This window comes from Lontra canadensis, unplaced genomic scaffold (assembly GCF_010015895.1).
Source record: "Lontra canadensis isolate GAN:19392208 unplaced genomic scaffold, GSC_riverotter_1.0 scaffold1, whole genome shotgun sequence".
Lineage (NCBI taxonomy): Eukaryota > Metazoa > Chordata > Mammalia > Carnivora > Mustelidae > Lontra > Lontra canadensis.
The window spans coordinates 33,761,609-33,786,920 of record NW_022630995.1 but is presented as its reverse complement, the minus strand read 5'-3'; the positions used below and the strand labels follow the sequence as shown (position 1 = coordinate 33,786,920).

General features: G+C 48.8%; 1 protein-coding gene across 4 annotated transcripts in view; it reads right to left on the bottom strand.

Moving 5' to 3' along the window:
- APBB2 (amyloid beta precursor protein binding family B member 2) overlaps positions 1 to 25,312 on the bottom strand; it is a 378,415-nt gene that overhangs the window by 61,762 nt on the left and 291,341 nt on the right. For all 4 annotated transcript variants that reach the window (XM_032852788.1, XM_032852806.1, XM_032852795.1 and 1 more), the window contains 2 exons: positions 9,901 to 10,047; positions 6,611 to 6,738 (listed from right to left, as the gene is read on the bottom strand). In XM_032852788.1, the coding sequence (XP_032708679.1) occupies positions 6,611 to 6,738; positions 9,901 to 10,047 (275 nt within the window). The remainder of the gene's footprint in view (positions 1 to 6,610; positions 6,739 to 9,900; positions 10,048 to 25,312) is intronic.

Below are 25,312 nucleotides of genomic sequence, written 5' to 3'. Positions count from 1 at the left end.
CACAGATGTGTGCTGCAGTGTCGAGGCCTCCCTGGGTGGCGTGGGAGCAGAGGGACAGCAGCGGAACAGGTGGCCAGGGAAGCAGCAGGTGGTGGGCTTGGAAGGCCGAGGTGATTCGTCTTCAGACCCCAACCCAATGCTGCCGCTGTCACTTCTTCTGTTTCAGGAGTCATCGTTGGTTTTCACTTGGCCAGCGCTGGCCCAGCTCCGTTTCCCAGAGTCCCTTGCAGCTGCATGTGGCCAATGGGATGTGAACGGAATGTGAACCCAGGTGAGGTGTGCAAGTCCCAGGTTGCCTTTCAACTTAGAAACAAGTCCTCTGGCCTGGTCCGAGAGGGACAACCCTGGAGGGATGGTGCAGCAACAACCTAGAAGGAGCCTGAGGCCGCATGGCACAGGGCTGCACCAGAAGACAGGATCACTCGTTGCAGACTGCTACAGGAGACCGCATCTCTAGTGTTTCAGACCATGGACTTGAGAAACCCTGGTGCAGCAATCCGGCCATAGCCTATCTGATACCAGAGGTTTGGCTCTAGGAATAGTATCGGGCCTGGGCAATGCTCATGGGTACCCCGAGGAATGCCGGCAGAACAGGGGTACAGGTAGGTAGGGAGAGCCAGTCAGCAAGGACTTCTTACAACGACCTCCTACGACAGCCACGAAGATCCCAATTCTGCTCTGCGTGTATTACCACTCCACTGTTCTTTCTCTAGAGAGGAGGACGGCCTCCTGGGTCCCTTATGGCTGGGTCTCTATTCTTTTTCTATAAAACACATCCCTAGCTCCAAGCCATACCAAAAGGGGTCTCAGGCCCATAGTTTGTTTTCAGTTCACAATTGTGGTCATATCTCCTCAATTAAGAAGCCAGATCTCTAAGGACAGGGACCAGGCCATAGCGTTCAAGGGTCTCCCTTGAACTCTAGAGTTCAAGGTACCCCTAAGCAGTGTTTTGGAAAGAAATCAAAAGGTAACAACAGCAGGAAAATAAGAGCAAGAACTATGTGTAACAGTAGTCCTCTGAAACAGCTTAAACCAGGGTCTTGGTGACCAAGTCCAGGCAGGACTATCCTAAGAGACGAGACTAAGGGGAAAAAAATCAGCATACTTGAGACTCACTAGAGTTCAAGGGTCTCCCTGCTGAACCCCCGGTTATTTGAGACCATGTCATCTCTGCTCAGGATTAACAGATGAGCCTCCTATTTGGACAGATGAGAGTCTCAGGAGTCTGGTCTTTGCCCTGTCAGGACCAGAAGGCTGTTCTAAGGTAAGTCCCACCTCTGTCCTTAGTTTCCTCTAAATAAAGAGGTTGCAAGATATTGGTATTAAACTGCTTTTTCTTTTCTTTTTTAAGATTTTATTTATATGTGAGAGAGAGCACACGAGGTGGGGGGTGCGGGGGGGACAGAGACTCCCCACTGAGCAGGGAGCCTGACACAGGACTCTATTCCAGGACCCTGGGATCATGATCTGAGCCGAAGGCAGGTGCTTAACCAACTGAGCCACCCAGGTGCCCCTAAGCAGTGTTTTGGAAAGAAATCAAAAGGTAACAACAGCAGGAGAACAAGAGCAAGAACTATGCGTAACAGTAGTCCTCTGAAACAACTTAAACCAGGGTCTTGGTGACCAAGTCCAGGCGGGACTATCCTAAGAGACGAGACTAGGGGAAAAATTCAGCATACTTGAGACTCACTATATTCTTCAGATAAAGGTCCCCCAAGATCTTGACCAGATAAAACAATTATGTCAAAGATAAGCTGGTTTGTAAATTTATGAATAACCTATCATACCGTTTTTATTAGAAATTTTCATCAAAAGTAGAAAAGATATGTATAGAACATTCTCTACAAAGAGTGGTTTTGTGATAACTATAATACAACAATAACATTTAGCCTGAGAAAGTACTTTTTATTTTATTTTTTATCATTTTTTAAGAGATTTAATTTATTTATTTGACAGAGATCAAGAGAGAGGGCACAAGCAAGGAGCCCGACACAGGGCTCAATCCCAGGACCCTGAGATTATGACCTGAGCCGAAGGCAGTCACTTAACCAACTGAGCCATCCAGGCACTCGAGAAAGTACTATTTATTTGTTTGTTGTTTATTTAAGATTTTATTTATTTATTCGACAGAGAGAGAGCGAGAGAGGGAATACAAGTAGGGGGAGTGGGAGAGGAAGAAGCAGGCTTCCCGCTGAGCAGGGAGCCTGATGTGGGGCTCGATCCCAGAACCCTGGGATCATGATCTGAGCCAAAGGCAGACGCTTAATGACTGAGCCACCCAGGCGCCCCAGAAAGTACTTTTTAAAAAGCACTTGTGCCCGATGGTGGTAGCTGCTATTAATTATGAAGGGATTTTATCCTCATTCTAGCAGGCCCCATAGATCTCCATTTGTTAATAGTTACTTACTAAAAGTAATTCCAATTTTTCTTAAAGACAAAGACAGTAATCTAGCGTAGCCACTCATTTAAATGAAGGCGTTTACTGACCAGAGCAGTGGTTTCCAGAATGTGCTCCTGTGACTGCATTTTCATGAAGCACAGCGCTCCAGGGAACATCGGCACATGAAAACCTCTCAGAAGATCCAGAGGAAAGAGCCTGTTGCACTCTGTTTAACCCGGTTTTCCAACTGACCCCAGAATTTTTTTTTTTTTCCCCCTCTTGAGGAAAGCATATGAACGTCTTACTTCATCGGTGCCCCACGGAACACTGCTATGGAAGCCACTTGGGAAAATGCCACGTATGGGGTCTGAAACCCTCTGAGTATACCACCCGCCCGCTTTGCTTCCTCACGGGGAGCAGATGGAATGGGTAGATACTACTGCATGTTGGCAACACACAGGTCCCTGTGTGCCCAGATCCCTCCCAGCAGACGGGCCCATACCCACCACAAGAGGAGAGGGGAGTCCATCTTAAAAGTCCCCTGTGTTCACATATTACATTTGCTCGCTCTGGATACCTCTAGAAAAGAGTAGGGAGAAAGTGGTTTCCCCGGGTCTGAATGAGTTAGAAGAGAGCTGTGGCCAGCAGTCCGCATGGACTCCCAAAACGGGCTCAGGAAATCCTTCCAGCTGTCCATGGGATGACCTCCTGGCAGGCTCACAGAGACCAGAGGGTGGCACTCCCGTTGTCTGCCCCAGTCACTGGGGGCAAAATGGCAGCTCGAAGGCCCAGAGCCGTTTGGACCTGTGAGGTGTGAGGATGCCCTCAGCAGAGAAGGTCAATTTCGGTGCTCCCCAGGGCTGCCTTAGGTTGGAAACATGAGGCTTATGGAACTCCTTTCACCAGTCACCGTGTCTGGGAACCTTGACAGTTCTCTCAGTGATCCAAAGGAACCCAGGTACAGAAGAGCCGAGAGAGACAAGGTTGCGTTCTCTCTTCTGGGCACCAAGGCCAACGTGTTCTAAGAAACCATAATAAAGTTAAGTACAACCGTCAAGAACAAGGCAGAACTTCAGCCCAGCCCAGCAACAGCCAACACCCCACAGAGGACCAGCATCTCATGTGACTGTAACCCCTTACGCCATCCATAAGAGGCTTCTCGAAACCCATCTTGGGGATCCGTGCGAAGCATTACAGCCAGACCCCCTCCTTACCCAAAGTAAACTCTCCCAAAGTAAATTCTCCCCATAAGCAATTTATTCACAGCACATCGAAACCACTCGAATGTCTTCAGATAGTGCTAACTCCAAAATAACTATAAATTCTGAAATTACTTCGAGCTTCCAGTATACATAATTTCCTCCTTCGTGCGAACCACATCAAGAAATCCCCTAAGAGCCCCGGGCAAACTAATACACTGCCCCGGTTTGATTTTCTGTGTGCACCTGACACCACTAACTGACAAGCGGATTATTACAGGGTTAGAGGGGAAGAAAGAAAATGGAATCTCAGGTGCGTCTGCTTGCAAAGCACCCAGCAAAGGGTCGGGTACATGGTAATGAAAGGGATTGTGACTAGCATTATCACGAATGTGGTTCTCTCCATATTCACCAGAGGAGAACACACAGCCGGAGTTCCAAGGACGGGGCCTTCTGAGTTATAAATCAACTTTGCTGGGCACCCACAACAAGTCTTGGGCTGGGCATGTCACACTGTCTTCTCACATTTCATTAAACATATCTTTTTGGAATTCAGGGGTGGAAGCGGGGGGAGAAAAAAAGAAATCCCCTAAGAGATTCCATTTTCTCAGTAAGGAAAGTTACAAAGGAATGCAAAATGGGCTCATTTTTGCAAGCAAAATGAAACACTTTTATGTTTTATTCATGCAAAGTGAAAAGCTCTTTCCTTTGCAGCATTACAAATTGAATTTGCTCTTGTAAATTGCTGTTAAAAAAGAAAATCAAAAGCAAAAGAAAGTTTAAAAAAAAAAAAAAAAGGCAGGCACACAAAGACCCCTTCTTTAAGGGAAGGAAAACTCAGGGGACCAATGGGGAAAAATAGAACCTTTCACTGGCAAACACACTTTTTTTTTTTTTTTTTAAATTTACTGCTTCCAAAAGCAACTCAAGGGCCCCCAAACCCACCATAGGAACTTGAGGTCCCAACAGTGTGGAACCCTGGAGGAATTTCTAAATCACACTCATCTGTTAACACTGAATAAGAATAAGAAGTGGTTTAACCCAGCCCACATTTCAAAAACATAAGCAAGGCAATGTAACCCAATTTACACTGCTATCACAGTGGGGGGGGGGGGGCTCTTCTTGCCTTGTAGGATAACTGAACTCAAGACGATCAGCCCTTCATCTCCTGTATCAAATGGTGAACAGTCCCTGAAACCGCCCCAAGATCTGACGCCTCCCGTATTCACCATGTCTTTGAAAGGAAGCTGCGTAATCAGCGGGACCTGCTGCTGTATGTTCCCTTCACGAATCAGGAGCGAACGTTCCTTTCGCGTTGGCCACGTCTCCATCACTGTGCCAGTTACAATATGCACACAAAGGTGCATATACACACATGCTTTGTGGTCCCTCTTATGATCCCCATGTCACAGATGAGAGAAACTGAGGCTCTGACCTTGAATAATTTGTCAGCTGGAGTTTGACTCTTTTCTTCTCCAAACTTGCAGCATTTGGCCTCACGTTAGAAAACTGGGTAGGTTGAAAACGTGAGCAGTGAAATCAGCTCCCAGCCTAACCTTAAGAAAACACAACTGCACTTGGTTTGTACATGTGCATTCTGATCCTCGCCATGGCTCCTGTCTTAAAAATAACCCTGGGGGATACGCACCAGGGAAGGATTGAGCATCCTACACCCTTCCATTAACACTAAATGTTTTTAATGAGCAAACATCATCATTGGGTACTTTCCTTGCAAAATTCATCAATTCATGTCAACTCATCACCTGCAGTGTTACAGTTCTGCCAATCGTGTGAATGACAGGTGTGTATGCATAAATTATCCACTCATACCCGCCCCCCCACCCCCATGCACCTGGCCCAGCTGTCACAGTTCACTCTGTGAACAAAAGCTCGAAGACACAACCGTGCTTCTAGGAAGGTTTATGCAATCAGTGACTTCTCTTTCGCAGACTGTTCTGTGAGTCTGGTTATAGCAAAAATGCTTGTTCTGAGACTGAGGAGTGCGTAACCATTTTTCTTTCTGGCTTAGGACCTGGAACTGCATCCAAAGAGTACCAAACCCACAAATGCCCAGCCCCCTGTAGCCAAAGCCTGGGTGGGAAAAGCCAAGGCAGAGCCCCTAAAAGAGGACAGAAGGCCCAATCAACCAGAATGTGCAGTAATGGAACCCCAAGTCCAGCAGGGTCATCTTTCTGTTGTCTCGGATTTTCACCTGCTTCTGTCCATTTTCAACAAACCAATAACTAACGATCCTATACCTGAATCCCTAAGTGCCAGGAGATCCTCAGGTCCTTTGAGCATTGCCAAAAATGAATTGTAATTTAAGAGCTAAAAGCACTCGGTGTAGCCCAATTACTCAACGACAGTATCTGAGTGTGACATCGGCAATAACCGCCGCTTCGTTATTTAGAATATATGCATATCTGAACTTCCTTATTTCCAGTCATCCTGGAGAACAGACAATTCACCACACATCTAAGACGCACTCACTGTAAAGACTAGATAGTCAGTAGAATTTTAGAAAAACACACACTAAATGGAATTTTGACGTGACCGGGCATTTCAGATGGTAGCCAAGTTCGGCCAACCCCACCCCCAGCAAGTTCCTGCTCACCGTGACTTAGGGATCTAAAGCCTGCGGCACAACCTCGCCCTTCGAGCAAGCCCTCCGGGAAGTAAGCACCACCAGGAGGGCCTCTGAAATGACCAAGATGAACCCAGACTGCAGGGAAGAGGCAAAAAGAGGGGCAGGGCTCCAGAGAGTCTGCGAGAGTTGGCAACTAACTCAGAAGAGGAGCAGGAACAGGAGGAGAACTCGAAGACAGGATCCAGAGTGGACGACGGGTCTGAGGTTCAGAAAACCAGAAAGAGAGGGCTTAGGAGACAAGGAGACAGATGTGCTGTCATTTTTTACATTCCTAAGGACAGTCTACTGTCCCCTTTGATGTTCAGTGACAGGCAACAGCAGCAAGACCTCGCCTTGGTGCTGAGGTGACAGGTGATGGGGGACATTAGGTCCCCGGGTACTCACCGGCCGTTGTCCCGGCCCACACCCCACACGCGGATGCTGGCGATGGGCTGAGAGTGGAGCACGGAGCGGTCCATGGGGTCCACCAGGCTGAGCGTGTCGTTCTCCAGGATCAGGTACATGTCTTTCCCCTGGAATTCAAGGAGAAAACATGCTCTCTTCCTCAGGAAGCTATGCTTGGTGACATGGCTATCTAGGGACGTCATTGCAATGATCCAAGGAAGCCACTGTCTGAGTCTGTGATTTGTTTTCCTAAGAGAGCGACATCCCCTCCTGACTAAAATAGCATCAATCTTTCGTATGCCTCGCACATACCCAATTTCTCTCTCTCTCCCCACGTCCTCTGAAATGCATCCCAAGCCCGCTTTCTAGCCGACTCTTGTTTTTAATTATTTACAATTCTGAATCTTGACTCTGAGAAAAAAGGCTAATAGGAGGTTCCCTGGAGAACCTGGTCTTCCACTAACGCCAGGCCTGTCACTCTCCTAACCCGTCTCTCCGTCCCTTCCTCTCCGGTCAGATCCTACCAGCCATGCCCTTGACGGCCTTCCGACAGCCACAACCATCCTGTTCCTTCTCGGCATTTATAGCTCTTCGTTTCTATGGGATTTGGCTGGCCAATCACAGTTGTATTTGTGACTCGCTTGGGACTACAACAGCTAACGTTTCTAGAACTTGATCTTATCCCAGATATTACACCGTGGGCTTGGGGCACACTGGTTCGTGATCTTTCCAACTTGCCCGGAGAGCCTGGTGCATTATGATCTCCGATTAGCAGAGAGGGAAGCTGAGTCTTCAAGGTCAGGCTACTTGCTCCAGGTCTGATCCGGAAGCTGGGAGGCCTTCTGTGGCACAGGCACTACTGTAATACCCACGCGGGGGTGGCCGAGTCTTCTCAATGCTTGCCTTGCTCCTGTCCCCAACATAGGCTGGCTCTTTGGGGGCAAGGACGCTAGACTGTTCAACTTTATTCTCCTTGTAATTCCTCGGGCATAGTTTGAGAAATTATTAAACATCTACTGTTCACTAAAGGACACTGTGTCCTCTCCTCCAGGCTTAGTTGAGGCCAACCATGTGACAGTCTTCAGGAGATGCCCGATCATGGAGCCCTGGAGAGCTGGGAGTGGGGGAGGGGGCAGGTCCCACCGGTGCCAAGGTGGGACCCCACGCCTTGGGGTAACTGATGGCTGCTTGGGAGAAGTGATAGATGTCTGGTGCCTTCCCCCCCCACCCCCCGCACCCTCCCCCAGGAAAGAGGCACTGACTGCAGCCTAAGGGATCTTCCTCCAGCCCCGCTAGTGAGTAGCCAGCCTCCAGGACAAGTCCCTCCTGGTCACCGCCACCCCATCTCCGTGCAGTTGCTCCATGGCAAACACCTTGCAGACACTAACAGACCCTGAAATCCTTTGGTTTCACGCCTTATGGGATGTCCCCACAAGGAGGCCTGGTCCCCTCACTGAGTGGGGTGGTGTGTTTCCTTGGGGCTAACTCTGCTTAGAAACCCCCTCCAGTTCCCACCAAAGGTCACAGAGATTGTCCTCATGGGTTAACTTGACTGACTCCCTCTGCACTGCTGGGGAGATGACATCCGGTGGGTAGTCCAACGTGGGCTGGTTGAGTGTAGAGCATCCCTGAATGAAAATATGGTGTATCATTCAGCACACACACCTCTTCCCAGGTACATCCTGTCACTTTTCTCATCAACACAGAGCAGTTCCTGGCTGACCACTGCAAAGTCTTACTAGTTGGTTTTTGTAACCAAGATAGCAACACTCATGCAGCTGTCGTCTACAGAGGAGACCCTCATCTGGTAGTCGTGACTTCACCTTCCGTCAGCCACTCGACGGACGTTTGAGGAGCTGTGCTGTATGTGGTGGGGCATGGCAAAAAGGCGGAGCTCATCACCCTCAGTGTTGAGCTCTACTTTATACACTATAAGCCAGAAGCACAGCCTGAAGAATTTTTTGTTCAGAAGAAGGAAGAAATAAGAAAAAAAGGAATGGCTTAGCAGGGCTAACCAGGTGGGAAGACAGAACAGATTTTTAGGCATGGCTGACCCTCCGCCCTATATCCCCACAGAAAGTTCTCTCTCCTGTACGTATCCTGTCACTTGGAGGTTCCTTTAGAATCTTACTAAGCTCTTCTAAGTACCTGGTGGCAAGTACTTGGTGTTATATATCAGCCATTCACATGTTAGTATGAATTATGCCAACCTTTCTTCTAAATCCTAGCTGAGATTTGTTCTTTTCATGGAAGAGCATTTTGATTGAAGGAGAGAGAAGGCAGGTGGATAATCTGGTGGGAAAGACTATCTGGGTATTTGGGTGGGAGGTGGGAAGTCATGCAATGAAATCACAGTAAAGGCAAATACCAAACAAATTCTTCCTTCTTTCTCCCCGTGCTTGAGATCTAAAAGTCTGAATGGTGATGCAGCTTAGGCCCATTCTAAGGTACCTAGACTCTTCCACGGGAAGCCTTGGGAATCTCCTTCCCATTACAACAGTGCTGCTTGGGGCTCCAAAGAGCCCCATCAAAGAGCTGTCAAGGAGCCCCTATGACTGGGCAAGGTTTGAGAGCAGGGGGCTTACAGAGCATGTGCTATATCGAGATGCTCTCGATATACCCGTTCTATAGGTCTCAGGGCATGGCAGGCTTTTCCTCTTTGCCATGATTTTTATACGAACTTGGCATTTTTACTTATTACTTTCCTTTCTGCAATGATGTCAACTAACATTTCAAAGCAGAATTACTTTGTTCAAAGTGAGAAAGAACATACAGTTACCAACTCTAAAAACTCAGGTATCATATTGATTGTCCGATCATACGTAAAGCTGAACGTGTTATAGAAGGATCACAGGTCAACTTTTAGAGTGTGAGGGACGGTCGCATTTCTGTGTGTACGGACAACGGCCACATTCCCCTTTGAGAACATACTTCCAGCAAACAGCTCCCTTCCTTCTTATATAATGATGTATCCAGTTTTGTGTGCAAGTTTCGGGGTTTCTGGGCCCGAGTACCCATCCATACATCCCTCGGACTTGGGGATACCCGGTCAGCCCCAGTCATGTAGACACGGATAAATGTTTTCCCCCAGGGTGCAGTCCTTACTGGGATCTGGCAGAGCAAACAGATAAATGGAAGGGTTGGTACACCACGCCCACCCTACCTGTCTTCCTGGCGAAACGCTCCTGGTAAGTATCCCTCAGTATCACACCACGCAGAGCTCTGAGAGTTCACAAAGCAAGGTGGAATGTGAGCAAGCCCGCCGTCAATTCTTCCCACGTGTCACTCACCTCTCCCCAGATGCCAACTGTGTCCCGGATGTCGTTTTTGCAGTAAGAAAGCTGCCTGATGCAGTTGTTGACGGCAACGCTACTTTTGCCGGGAGCAAGGTCCTCCTCTGCCATTTCCACCCATCCCAGGGAGCGCACCGCAAAACACTGCAAGACAGAGCATGGGGGCGTGAAGGTAGGCACTGACCACAGCTGGTCGCCGCCAACTTACCGAAACCCCCTGAGGGGTTTGCCCAGTGCGGCTCCCATCACTACATAACATCCGGTCATCGAATTCAGTAAATGAGTCCTCTATTGCTAGAAAATTAAATTGGGACTACCTTTTACTGTTAAAAAAAATGTAGTGACGGGGCACCCGGGTGGCTCAATGGGTTACGCATCTACCTTTGGCTCAGGTCCTGCGATCGAGCCCCATATTGGGCACCCTGCTCAGCACAGAGCCAGCTTCTCCCTCTCCCTCAGCCGCTCCCCCTGCCTGTATTCTCTCTCTGTTGAATAAATAAATAACATCTTAAAAAAATGTAGTGATAAATATCTTCTTGCCTACTTTTCTGTATACTTTTCTGTGTGTTTAGATTATTTTCTTGGAGGGGATTACTAGAAGTAGAATTATAGGGCTAATGAGTATGAGGATTTTTAAGCTCCTTTATATATGAAAAGTCAGGGTTTTTTTTGTTTTGTTTTGTTTTTTTAAACAGTAAGAAATGCAACACCCATGAGATCTACTACTTGTTAACCCAGAAAAAAGACAGCGGGAGAGATGGAGAATTAAATGCATGTTTGGCACTTGATTCTAGTACCAAAGTGAAATGTATTCTTTAGTACCCAGAAATGAGGGAAGATGGGGAAAAAATGTGCCTTCATGATAATTGGTCTCAGGTCCCATAGCATCTGTAATTAAGCACCAAATCCTGAAAGACCACACAATGCACCAGCTCGCGAGAAACCCTACAGCGCAAGTTCCTTTTATTCTTTTATCCTTTCAAGATATTTTGAGATTATGCTCCTTATCTTCCTTTCTAAAGTTCACTCGGGTGTTTCAAAACATAAAAAAGTATTATGTGCACGTTGCAATGGGAAAATTCAAAGATGTATAAGAAAAAGGAAACTCATGGGACATGCAAGGGCTCGTTCGGTGACAGACCTGTTTGCTGTCAGTTGCCAGGGATGCCAGGTTGCCGGAATGGGGGTCCCTCCCCAAGTGCACCCCAGCTGAAGAGGCTGCGTACCTCCCCAGCACTGGGGGGCTGGTGAGGGGCCACATGTCTGCAGGAGACATGTGGCTGGCTCTCAGGGTACTTTATGAAGTTTCCAGCGTGAATGTCATCAGCAGATGGACAGAGGAGGCAGCTGGCCAGAGAGGAGCACTGAACAGGACTGCCCGACTGTCGAAAAAGGCAGAAATGGGGGGCACCTGGGAGTCTCAGTGGGTTAAGCTTCTGCCTTCGGCTCAGGTCATGATCTCAGGGTCCTGGGATCGAGCCCCGCATCAGGCTCTCTGCTCAGCGGGGAGCCTGCTTCCTCCTCTCTCTCTGCCTGCCTCTCTGCCTACTTGTGATCTCTGTCTGTCAAATAAATAAATAAAATCTTAAAAAAAAAAAAAAAGGCAGAAATGGCCAACCACCTCCGAATGCAAACAGTGGGGCAAAACCCCGGGAACGGGCATCGTTCTTTCCTGTAGCTGCTGTCCTCCGGTAACCTCTAGCTTCATTATATTACATTTACACTGAAGTGCTGACCCACCCCCCAACACCCCATGCAGGGCATGGCTGCCGGGGCAGTTCCAACAAGGACCAGACACGACTGAAACCTTCCCTTCCCCACGGGTGGGAGGAGTTCCTTAGCTGACAGTAGGCCATCTCGGTCCAAGACGGTCGTCACTCTGACCTCGCAACTCAGGGAAGTCTATAAACCAAGATGACCCTGCCCCCCCACACTGTAGCCACTTCTGGGCCCGCCTGCTCTCCCACCCAGTGTACTTCCCCTTTGAACACTATCAAACGCGTGCTTGCGTGAGTTTGGCTCTGAATGCTTGCTTGGCTGGACTCCAGAACCAAGGCTGGAAACGGCTCGCCGCAAACAAAAGGAAGAAATGCTACACACTGTCCCCAAGTGACCACATTCAGTTCCGTTCCACCTTCCTTGTTTGACAGCCATGCCCTGACGCCCCCTCCTGCCTCAGTTGCTAACCACACTTTCAAGGGGAAAAACCCCCACTAAAACACCAAAGACAATCTGTTTAAGGAAAGAGCACACAGATCCTCCTGTGCTAGAGGGAACGCAGGCCACCCAGAACAGCAGCCCTGAGCTGACGGTGGATGCAATGTCTTCTACAAAGACACTAAAAATGGTGGGTATTTATCCTTTCTGATGGCTGAGTAATATTCCATTGTATATATGAACCACATCTTCTTTATCCATTCGTCTGTTGAAGGGCATCTCGGCTCCTTCCACAGTTTGGCTATTGTGGCCATTGCTGCTATGAACACTGGGGTGCATGTGTCCCTTCTTTTAACTAAATCTCTATCTGTGGGGTAAATACCAGTAGTGCGATTGCTGGGTCATAGGGTAGCCCTATTTTTAACATCTTAAGGAGCCTCTGCTGTCTTCCAGAGTGGCTGCACCAGCTTGCGTTCCCACCAACAGTGGAGGAGGGCTCCCCTTTCTCTGCATCCTCACCAACATTTGTTGTTTGCTGTTTTGTTAATTTTTGCCATTCTAACTGGTGTGAGGTGGAATCTCACTATGGTTTTTGCTAAGTGAAGTAAGCAGCGAAAGACAATTACATGGTTTTGCTCATATGCAGAACACAGGCAATAGCCTGGGGACCACAGGGGAAGGAAGGAAAATCTGAAGGGGGAAAAATCAGAGAGGGAGGAGAACCATGAGAGAATATGGCTTTCCCACCTTTGCCAAAAAAGTGCGTGGAAGTTTGTCCGCACACCAACAGGCGGTCCTCCGACTGGAGTCCTACAGTTCAACTCAATTCTGACACTACCCGCTAACAGCATCAGATCCCACAGGCTAAGGGGCTGGTCCTACAAGACTGTCCCCACCCCCATCCCCCCTTGCCCTCCACCCCAACTTCAGATGCCAGTCACAAGGCTAGGTTATAAACTGGAGGTTCCAAAAACTTGCTCCCCGGGTTCCATTAATTTGCTAGAGCAGCTCACCCAACTCAGAAACATTTTCCTTACTAGCTTCCACACCCTCTCTGGGCAACGCTACTCTCCCCCATCTGCTTGTGTTCACTATCTTTTGGGGTTTGGATGGAGGCTTCATTACAAGGGCATGACCGATCAAATCACTGGTCATTGGTGATGGAACTCCATCTCCAGCCTTCCCGTGCCTCCCCAGAGGTCCAGCGCTGGAACCGGAAGTTCAAAGGTCTAACACCTGGTGGCCTCCATGCATGGCCAGACCCCAGCTTTAGCTGCTCTCCAAACATTCCATCATTCGCATAACAAAAGACCCTTACTCACTCTTAGCACTTGGGAAATTCCAAGGGTTTTGGGAGCTGTAAGCCAGGAACCCAAGAGCAAACACATGAGAAACAGATCTCAACAACCAAATACATGTTCTTTCCCCCCCACCCCAAATACATATTCTTATAAGTCACAATATCACACACCTCTACTGCTCTCCTCCAGCATCAAGAAAGAAATGGAAACTCTCCCAGTTTGGAGAACATGTATATCATCCCAGCCTACTTTAACAGCAGAAAATAAGCAAAGTACAAGGAAGAAGACATTGTTCAAATGTCAAAGGTATTAATTCACTTACTCCTTATTTCAATCCTTTGAGGCCAATACTAAATTAACTGTACTCATTTTACAGGTGAGGAAAGAGAAAGAAGCACAAGGCTAGTACGTGGAGAACCCAGGGTTCTGGGTTCTTAACCACATATATGCCTGAGAGTTTACTGGAAGGGCAGGGTCAGATGGGGCTGTGTCCACAGAAAGGCTCAAGATTGGTGAGATCAGAAACATCTGTACAATTTTGAGTGTATATGGCAGTGACAGCTTGAATAAAAATCTTAGCTCTGATTTACTGGTTCTGTGATCTTGCCAAGTGATTTATAAAATCCCAATCTTTTTTTCATTTATAATAACGGAAAGAACATTCGGCGAACATTCGTTGAATGGGAAAAGCAAATGAACAGTGCTACAGTGAACCTTAGCTCGAGTCATCATAGGGAGGAAATGAAAGGATATGACGTGTAGTCCTTGTGACCACACGTTCCAGTGGTCCCCAGGACATTCTGGTTTGTGTTTGTTGATCTAGCAAAATTACTGAGTGGCTCCTTTTACTCTCGAAAGGGTCTCAGTTTGGATAATAAATTACTGTGGTCACTCTGGTCAAATTCCAGTGAATCCAGCCTCTGGTGTGGAAAATGGAGGTTCGGATGGGCCACTGTGATGGGCCCAAGTAGAAACAGGGTTCGAGATCAACCGAAGTTGTTATCAGTTGAACATCTGGTGATCCCAGCAGAGGTGAATGATAAAACACTGTGCGGTCATCATATGCCCTTAAAACTAGAAGCCAGGAACACAATTTCCCACTCTCTTAAACTGCCTGCTACAAAATCCTACAGCCTGTAAATACTCCACAGAATTATTAACAACAAGGAAGGTAAAAGAGAATATTGGCTGCTTTGTGTCCCCTGAGTTCAAGAACACATGGACTTTAATTTCAACAAGTTCACTAAAATTCTAGGGTATTCTCCTTGGCTAAGAAATGCAAATGGTCCGTGAAATATATTGTTTGTCAGGCTGATAAAAAGAAAACAAGAGCCCTAACTATATTATTACAAGGAATTTCAGTAATTTTCCTTGTGCAGTTTTGCCGCTGTTATAATTTGGTTTCTGATCTATAAAGCCCTGCCACCGGTCCCTGTGGCTTTAGTAAGAGGAAACAGGTGTCAGGAGGATAACCCAGCTCCGCCAGGGAGCGACTTTGCCCTCCCAAAGAACCAAGCCCCAGAGAGCGACCTGTGCTGTTTGGTGCTGCCCCCGTGTGGCGAGGAAGGTTTACAACCACCGCCGCATTTCCTTGAACGTGGAGATGCATGATGCCCCCGCGCAGTCAGCCCTGGGAATAAACATCTGTTTCAGAGTACAGGAAGAGCCTAAAATATTCAATCAAAAAAATCAGAATCGGGCTCTCTGCTCAACGGGGAGCGTGCTTCCCTCTCTCTGCCTGCCTCTCTGCCTACTTGAGATCTCTGTCAAATACATAAATATTTTTTTTTAAATCAGATACTTAATCAACCTTACTTTTAAGATACTCTTTTTCAAAAATTTTAAAAAAGCCTCCCAACATTTACACTTTGATTGATGTTCATTTTTCTTTTCAAGATTTTGTTCTTAATCTCTACATTCAATGTGGGGCTCGAACTCACAACCCTGAGATCACGAGTCACATGCTCTACCGACCAAGCCAGTCAGGCAGGCGCCCCAGTGTTCATTTTTCAATAGCTCTTTATCGAAAGCGCAACAAATGAGTATCGGTTCAGGGAATGAACGATGTCATTAGATGAACAAGTCAAGACTTTGGGGAGATCACTTCCGGTCTCTAAGACCCCCTTCCTCACCCAAAGTCATGCTATCTCTAAGACTGGTTCTAAAAGCAAAATGTGGGTGGAAATCCCAAGACTGCCACTTAGTATCGAGATCTTGAGCAAGTAGGTTAAAATCTCTGTGCCTCAGTTTCTTCATCTGATACGAAAAATCCCCATCTCCCAATCACCTGTCACCTGTTGTGAGGGTTAACTGGGAGAGTTCGCTGCTGCTCCCATTAACCATCGCTGGCATTAGGGGAACGAGCATGGTGGCTGAATTAGAAGGGACGCAGCTCTTGGCCTGAGGCGTCCTTCTCTCCCATCTGTTCCCATTCTCCACACTGGAATCAAGTTGTCATATCCTGGTTGGAAACACACGTTGTGTTTCCACTTCATTCTCTCAAGTCCTATATTAAGAGACATACCCCTGGGGAAAACCTCTTGCAAACACACGTGTGGAGGGACAGAACGCAGCACAATGCCAAACAGTCCTGGGTTTGAATTCCTACAGCCCCACCAGTGCTTCTAAGTGTTCTCAGGTGCAGAATGGTGGTGGGAGAGGCTCCCAGAGTTTTCAGGAGAGCCAAAGGACAAGTGACTGGCACACGGGAGGCCCGCAGCAAATGCTTGCTTTCTTCTCCCTCTGGATCAGGAGACCCTCTCATTTCATTCTTTGTTCTCTCAGAGGTGGTCTGCATTTCCTTCCCTGGAGCTTTAATGAGGACAAGCAAGAGGAGAACATTCGGGCAAGGGATGGGGAGGGAAAGACAAAGGAAATGGAGGGGCCAGCCTTGCTCCCTCCAGGCCAGCCAGCCTCAGTGCCCAGCCCCAGGGAACATGGTGTTTCCATGAGCCCATGTCCACACGGCGGCACCTTCAATGCCTGGGTCAAGGTCACTGCTCTGTGACAACCAAGGAGCAAAGACAAAGAGGGAACTGATATTCGAATACACAGCAACACTAAATCATAGATATTAAAAAACTAAAAAAGTTCATAGAGGAAAGCTACAATTGCGTTTAGCATTACACACGTAATCCTAATTAACACTCATTTATGGGACTGACTTAACCATTGAAGCCTAATTACCCTGCAGCACAATAACTGTGTATTCAAGTCAATAAACATTTATTGAGTGCCTATTAGTTCCTGGAGACAGAGAGAAATGAGTCAGACACAGCTCTGCTCTTGAATGCCTATAAAGGAGCAGACACCAAGTGCGAATCCATAACATGGTGACGAGAAATCAGGGGACACAGAGACACACACGTGTGCTGTTGCTCATGGAAGGGCAGCTTTTTTTCTAACTCAGAGAGAGGGCATTTTGGATAGCTGTTTAAAAAAAAACATTTTATTGATTTGAGAGAGAGCGTATGCACACATGAATCAGGGGAGGGGCAGAGGAAGAGGGAGAAGGAGAGAGGGAGAAGCAGACTCCTCACAGGGCCTGACATGGGACTCAATCCCAGGACCTTGAGATCATGACCTGAGCTGAAGGCAGATGAGTAACCAATGCAGCCACCCAGGCGCCCCTAGACAGCTACTTGAGGGATGTGGTATTGAGTGGAGCTTTGCAGAATGGATGGACTCATTCAATTAACACTTACTGACATCTCCAATAAGCCAGGCACTAGAGACACATCAAGGAACCTACGAGACCAAAGGCTCTGCTCTGCATAAGTAGTTTAAAAACCAGAAGGGGGCCCCTGCATGGCTCCAGTGGGGGAAGTGTCCAACTCTTGATTTTGGCTCAGGTCACGGTCTCGGGGTTGTGGGATCGAGCCCCACGTCAGGCTCTGTGCTCAGCAGGAGATCTGCGGGTGAGTCTCTCTCTCCCTTTCCCACTGCCCTTTCTCCCCACTCTCACTCAAAAACATGAATAAAGGGGCACTGGATGGCTCAGTGGGTTAAAGCCTCTGCCTTCGGCTCAGGTCACGATCCCAGGCTCTGGGATCAAGCCCCGCATCGGGCTCTCTGCTCTGCGACGAGCCTGCTTCCTCCTCTCTCTCTGCCTGCCTCTCTGCCTACTTGTGATCTCCGTCTGTCAAATAAATAAATAAAATCTTAAAAAAAAAAAAAGAATGAGCATATTTAAGAAAAAACATGAATAAATCTTAAAAAAAAATTAAAAACTGGAAGGATGAATTCATTTGGCTGTGACACGAAAGGTCACACAACTCAAGGATATGAACAGGATGAGTTAGGTGCAGGGTATGGAGGGGAAGGGCATGAGCATAGTGGTTTTCAGGTTTTCAGGCCCCAGGTTTTCAAGGGATGAATCCCAAGTTGGATGATCTGAGCCAAGTTATGTAATCTCCTTGGTGAGCCTCAGTTTCCATATCTGCTGCAGTAAGGACAATGGTACGGACCTCCTGGGGGTAACTGCATGATGAAATGGGATGGCCTGTGCTAAGTACCTTTACAAGGTCTGGTCCAAGAAAAGGTGAACACTACTTCCTCAAGGACCAAAGGTCCTTGTCAAATGGGTTGGGATTGAGGAATGCCACCAACAGCCAGCCAGTCAATCCTGTTTTGTTTTCCAACTCATGATACAAGCAGGACTAAGGACGCACCTCAGTGGCTGGGGGTGGGGACAGACAACAGGGCCCGGGGAGGGGCGGGGGAGGCTCCATCCTCTTCAGGAGGACACACTCCATCTCCTCAGCCGACCTCAGTGGGGTTGACCAAGAGTCCACGGCTCTGGGTGGGGGGATGGGCGTCTAAATCACCTGAAAATATGCCCCCAATTATTTGTGTTTCCATATTATGGGAAAGAGTCCAAAGCTTTCACTAACTTTCCAAAGGCTCTGAGAATATGAAATATGAAATAACAAGAATTCCAAGGGAGTTAGAAACCAGAGCATCAAGACACCCATGAAGACACACGCATGGGGGCAGAAAGAGCTTACCAGGTGGCAGCAGAGCTCTTTTTTGAGAAGTGGAGGAGGCAGAGAATGGTTCAATGGCTCTACAGAAGAAACAAGCAGGCATTTAGGGGAGAGCAGAAGAAATGGGCATGAAGGGAAGGGGGGGGTAGGGAGAAAGGGCTGTCCCTCTAGGGAAGGAAGCAGTCTCTGGGTGGTGGCCTGTAGAGAGGACGGAAGCCCGATGCCCTGTGTTTGATGCGCTGGGAGCCCCTCGATTATCCTCAGGGTTCCAGCAAAAGCCTGCTAAGAAGAGTGGACTGACGTGCAGGGGGGATTAAAAGAGAAGGGTGTCCCCTCCCCGGGGGAGATGCTTGGCAGAGGAAGAACGATAAGCAGAGGCCTCAGAGTGGAGACCGGGAAGTCAAGCCAAGCCCCAGGGAGCGGGCGCCCTCTGGGAAGGGCACCTAGACTTCCTGAGGGCGTGAGACCGGCACTGTCCCCGGGAGCCGAGCACGTGGCAACCCAGTCCGCTGCCTGTGTACCACAGAGCTGTTCTGCGGGGCCCTCGTCCAACTGAGCGGCAGGAGCTGGTGGAAGGGACACGTGTTCTTACTACACGTGACTATGAAGAACCATTTTTTTTTTAATTTTTAAGATTTTATTTATTGATTCGACAGACAGCGAGCACAAGCAGAGGGAGAGGGAGAAGCAGGCTCCCCCCTGGGCAGGGAGCCCGATGTGGGACTCGATCCTGGAACTCCAAGATCAGGACCTGAGTTGACGGCAGACACTTAACTGACTGGGCCACCCGGGTGCCCCAAGAAGAACTTGTTTAATAATCATATAGCTCAAATATGAACAGTGAGAGTGTTCTTTTTTCCCATCCTGGTGACCAGGATAACATAGCCATTTAGGGCACACTGTTTGATGTCCTGTGTCCTGCGATGTTTCTCTAAGAGTTGAGAACAGCCCTCCACCCTTTCATTTCCCAGGCACCGCATGCCATGGAGACAGCACGAGCCTGGTTTCTGCCGTGGGGCCAATCTCCTGAACATCCAGTTCTCGCTGAAAAATAAAGCAGTGAGGAAGCAAAGGGCTGTGACTTCAGATGACTTTCGCAGAGTCTGATCTGAGAAAGCACAGGGCTGGGGCACCTGGGGGGCTCAGTCCATTGAGCATCCAACTCCTGATTTCGACTTGGGTCATGATCTCAGGGTTGTGAGACTGAGCCCCGTGTCGGGCTCTGTGCTCAGTGCACAGTCTCCTTGAGCTTCTCCCCACACCACCCCCTTACCCTCCTCCACGCATACACGCTCTCTCGCTCTAAGATAAGTAAAGTCTTAAAAAAAAGAAGAGGGGCGCCTGGGTGGCTCAGTGGGTTAAGCCTCTGCCTTCGGCTCAGGTCATGACCTCAGGGTCTTGGGATCGAGCCCTGCATCGGGCTCTCTGCTTAGCGGGGAGCCTGCTTCCCCGTCTCTCTCTGTCTGCCTCTCTGGCTACTTGTATTCTCTCTCTCTGTCAGATAAATGAATAAAATCTTAAAAAAAAAAAGAAAAGAAAAAAAGCACAGGCTTTTCAAGATTCAACACACCTTCCTTGGACACTGCCTCCATAATAGGGAAGTCCCGCGGGAGTTGGTGTTTATGGTCATTGCATGGAGGAATGTAAATCATCGTCATCCTGGACACTGTTTTCAATATAATGAGGCTTTATGCGCTCTTGCTTCTCTCTGCAACGCTGAAATGCTTTCCAAGTCCAGCATCCGGGGGCGCGCTGCTTGAGAGGTGCCCGGGGACTCCAGAGTGGAGGCTGACCCACTTCTCCGTCGGGCAGAAGCGAGGAATCAGCCTGATTCATTATTCAGCGTGACCCCGGCGGCCAGGGAGGACCAGAGAGCATTTCTACACTGACCCCAGTGAGCGCCGTGGCTGTGCCTGCTGCTTCCCCCAGCTGCGGACAGCGTGATGAGCAAGGGGGTGCAAAACAAGACGCCTGGCCCTTGGGGACCCCCTAAGCCCACTAGGACCATTTACTTAATTTTTCCCACCTTTCACAACAAGACAATCCTGCTGGAAAAGCATATCCTTTGTTAACATCTGACAGGGCCATCTACAAAGAGGACAGTCCTACCTAGCTGCCACCCATAATAACAGATGGCACGCACGCAGTGCTTACGACGTACCAGGCATCCATCCTCCGATGGGGCTGTAATTGAACTATTGTCTACGATATCCATCTTCGTGCTCGTTTGTGGGCTCGCTCCTGGCTGGTCCAGTCACCTCTGCCACCGGCAAATAAGAGGCTCTGTCCCTAGTAAATGTTCTGGAAGCACGCAAGGTCAGGGTGTGGGAATAGCACGCACAATATCTGTATTTGGGAAAGGCCTCAGAGTGCGTGCCATGATAGGGAACCAAAGCCAAGTTACTTAACACAATTAGAGGAAAGGTGTGTTACGAAGCAAGGGGCAGAGTTTCCAACTCCCCCTCAATGCACGACGTGGAGCCGCGTGGGTTCCCAAGATTTCAGGCTTTAGTGATTTGACAGTCCTTCAGTGAATACAAAAGGATGCTTCCCCAGCAGGTGTGTCTCTCTTTCTCCAGCTTTGTGCCGTTCCCAAGGCAGGGGACTCTTCCTCAGCTGTTCTGTAGGAAGGGCTTGCTGACTTGCCAACAGACAACGCTGAGAAATACCATCATTTGGAGATTTACAGAAACCGGGGTTTGGACCACTGATGTACTGGAAAGAAGATGCAAGGGCGGTCACGCGGGAGTGGACAGAGACGTTGATTCCACATGTCCTTTAAATAATTAACTGTCGCTAGGGAGTCCTTGCTGCCCCAAGGTCACTCAGAGGAAACAAGCACTCCCCACTCCTCACTGAGCGATCTCTTTGGTAAGGATGAGATAGTCCAGCTGTGCGGAATGGGAGCCTGGGCTCCTTCCTATCCCCTCATGTGGCCGGGCGGGTGGGGACATGGTCTGAGGCTGTGCTGAAGAGCGGGACAGTGCCACCGCCCTGGATTTTGACACATGCTGGTGCAGCACTGAAATCATGACCTCAGTGTGTTTTGCTTTTCATTTAAGACACAAGATACATATTTCTGTGAGGCAAGGAAATCCTAACGTCAGTATGTTGTAAACATATTTCTAAGCATTTATTATCTTAAAAGCAATATTCTCGGGGCGCCTGGGTGGCTCAGTCGGTTAAAGCCTCTGCCTTCGGCTCAGGTCATGGTCTCAGGGTCCTGGGATCGAGCCCCGCGTCGGGCTCTCTGCTCAGTGGGGAGCCTGCTTCCTCCTCTCTCTCTCTGCCTGCCTCTCTGCCTACTTGTGATCTCTGTCTGTCAAATAAATAAATAAAATCTAAAAAAAAAAAAAAAAAAAAAAGCAATATTCTCACTCATACTTAGGTGAGGGGATTCCAGAAGTCAGATGAAGAGAGAGGGAGTTTCCATTTACTGAGCTCCTATGGTAGAGGAGCATTTATTAGTTTTCCCATTTAATTCAGTAGAATTCTCAAGACCAAGTGAAAGAGGTAGATTCTCCCCACCGACCCCCATGTTTGGAAGCAGAAAACAGACTCCCTAAAGGAAATCTGGCCAGTTCAGGACTTCAGAAAACATTCTGAAAGGTGTGACCTGGGGTACCACAGTAGCCGTACTTAACCCTACCACTTGTGCCTGTGGCGTGAGGAGGAGGCGGGAGGTGGGGGAAGGCTGAGATGGAGACAGGAGACGGCAGTGTCACTCACACGTGTTCATCAGGAGTGTGTGTGTCTGGACACAACATGCGGAGTAGATAAGCTCATTTCTCCTGTGTTTCTCCTTCAGGAGAAATTTTTGGTCACCCAATATGTGGGTTTGTTTGTTTGTTTTTTTCCTCACACCAAGCAATTCTCTATAATACCACTGGGTGTCCCACAATTTAACTCAGTTCTGACCCTGTGTACCTGGAGACAGCACCAGATCCCACAGGTAAAGGGCTCAGTCCCACGAGACTGCCCTGCCCCCCACCTCAGATGCCAACGGCAAACCTGGGGTTGTCCCCCGAGCTTCTGACTCGCTGGCTGTAAACTGGGGCTTCCCACAACCTCCTCTATGGGTTTAACTTGCTAGAGCAGCTCACGGAACTCAGGAAACCGGATTCCTCACCAGAAAACCAGTTCATCGTAAAAGGATATAGCTTAGAAACAGCGAGATGGGACAGGCGCAGAGCACGAAGCATGGGGACGGCACTGAACAACCATGCCACTCCCCAGCCCTGCACGCATTCACCACCTCCGAAGCTGCATGAGCCCGTATTTGGGGGATTTTTAGGGAGACTTCATCACATAGACACAATCTACCATTCATTCCATGTCTAGCCCTCTCCCCTCTTTGGAGAATGAGGGGTGGGGTAGGGCTGAAAATTCTAAGCTTTTCATCATGGCTTAGTCTTTCTGAGACCAGCTTCCCACCCGGAGCCCAACAAGAGTTGCCTCATCAGAACAAAAGACACCTGCTGTCACCCAAGAAAGTCCAATGGGTTTCAGGAACCAGGATCAAAGACTAAACTTTAGAATGAAAGATGCTTCTAGTGCTCTAACCACGTAGGAAATCCTGAGGGTTTTAGGATCTCTGTGCAGCAGGGACAGATGCCAGATACCGTCCTTACATATGTAAGCAACTTCATCTGTATGACAACACATGAGAAAGCTGTTATTATTATGCCTATTTTACAGATGAGGAAACTGAGGCAGAGGGTGGTTGTTAGACTGAATTGTGCCCCCTTCTGAATTCATATGTTGAAGCCGTAACCCCCAGTGTGGTTGTATTTGCAGGCGGGGCCTCTAAGGAAGTAATTAAGGCTAAAGGAGGTCATCAGAGTGCCCCTGAATTGAATAGGACTGATGTCCTTAGAGAAGAGAGAGACACACCAGGAATGTGTACAGCGAGAGAAGAGACCAAGCGAGGACACAACAAGGAGATGCCATCTGCAAGCCAAGGAAGGAGGCTATGGGAGAAACCAAACCCGCCAGCACCCTGATCTTGGACTTCCAGCCTCCAGATCGGAGAAAATTCCTGCTGTTTCAACCACACAGCCTGTACTACTTGGCCTGGCAGCCGGAGTACACTAACACAGAGGCGGATACAAGCTGAAGGTAACCGGCTAGCACACAGCGGCGCCGGCCTCAAGCCCAGCTTGCCAGGCTGCCTCCCAGGCACAACAGCAAGGCTAGCTTTCCTGGTGGGGGTGGGGAGGGTGGCAGGCATACCCTGATCTACACCTGGGGGACCCCGGAGAGAACCCACAACCCCTCACCCAACACACAACGCCCTCATCCTAACTACTCCACAGCTAGAGCGCGCTGATACCAGAGGTCAGGGAGACCAGCTCCCCTTCTGAAGAGGCCCCAGAGAATTCAGATCCAGACGTACACTGAGAAGGAAATACCACCGCCCCCAACATGGAATGAATGAGTACTTTCAAGTACTCACAATACTTGCAGCCGCGAGGCGATCTTGGTGCCCTTGCACAGACTGTCCACCGGAGGGCGCCCTTACCCATCCTTCTTTCCTCCCTTCCCTCCACCCTCCCTCCCTGCCACTTTCCCTAGCCCCCACCTCCTGGTAACAGATCACTGGATGCTAGGAGTTTCTGAGGAGGCAAAGGAAAGACAAGTGCCATCAGCTGTCTGCCACCTGTGCTCATCCCCGCAGGTCAGAACACTGCCGAGGCGTGGGAAGGCCCAGGGTTGTCAGGCTCAGGGACAACCTTGGGGCGAGAGAAGGGTGGAATTCCTGTTAATCCACAGGGTAGGGTGAATCCAAACCATGTTAGAAACCACTTATATGCGTTTAAAAATAAAAACCAGAATGCCAATTTATTAATTTGCAGAAAGAAAGGGAAGTCTAACCGGATTCTCTGTTTGGCGAACAAGATGATTCATTCTCTGGAGGAAACCCAGTCTGGAGCTTAACCCCCAGCCCGCTGCAGGCTCAGATGCAAAGATGCCAGCCAGGAGCCCACTTCCCCCTCCCAATGGCTGCAATCCTCAGAGAGTCATCACTGGTGCCCCATACGGTCCCCCCAGGGTTGTGACTTAGAGCACATGCGGTTCATTGTATGAGTCCCCTCCGGCCCAGGAACCAGGCTGGCATTATGAGGCCTATTTTTATCAATGAAGAAGTTGAGCACAGGTGGATTCAAACAAGAGATGGAGCCTTGTGTTTCCAGAATGTCAAGGAACAAATTACACGCATGTGCATATTTAAACATCAATCTGCAGGTCGATCACACCAGACATCTTGACATACAGTCAACATCGTCTTCCTTCCATGACCATTTATCAAGGGCTTGCTCTGTGCTATGTGACACACAAATCTGAGAGTCTGGATTTGTGCAGAAGCACGAAGGCAAGCACGGACATCCACAGGTCACGTTCTAAATGCTGCCCACTCTACAGCGCGTACAACCACGCCAGGGACTCACGGCCCTGCAAGGCAGAAGCCACCTTTCTTGTTTTCCAGGTGAGAGACTCAGGTTTGGAATGTGTCGCTGAACTGCACAAGGTCACACAGGAAATAAGCACCTGCTAGAATCCGATCGAGGTGGACGATTCTCCTGATTTTACAGGCGAGGAGACCGGCTCAGCAAAGTTCAGCGGCGTGACAGAGCTGAGGAGCCGAGGGATCCCGAGCCTAGTCTTTCTTCTGCCGTAGCTGTTCTAGAAACGCAGACACTCATGCTGGAGACAGACTGAGGTAACAGCAAGAGCAGACCAGATCTGATCAGGAATCCAGGACCACTGGATGGCTCCAGCCTGCCGCAGCCCAAGGCCCAGGACAACTCAGAGTCCCCACAAGGCGTCTCCAAGAATCATGATCTGATGTAACCAAAGAAAACTTCTCCTGGTGGGACACGGATCATGTTGGACAGAAGGGAACTTTTGCTGGAGACGTTCGAGTGCCAACAGAAGCCGAGTCTGTGGCAGTAAATACGAGCTTCC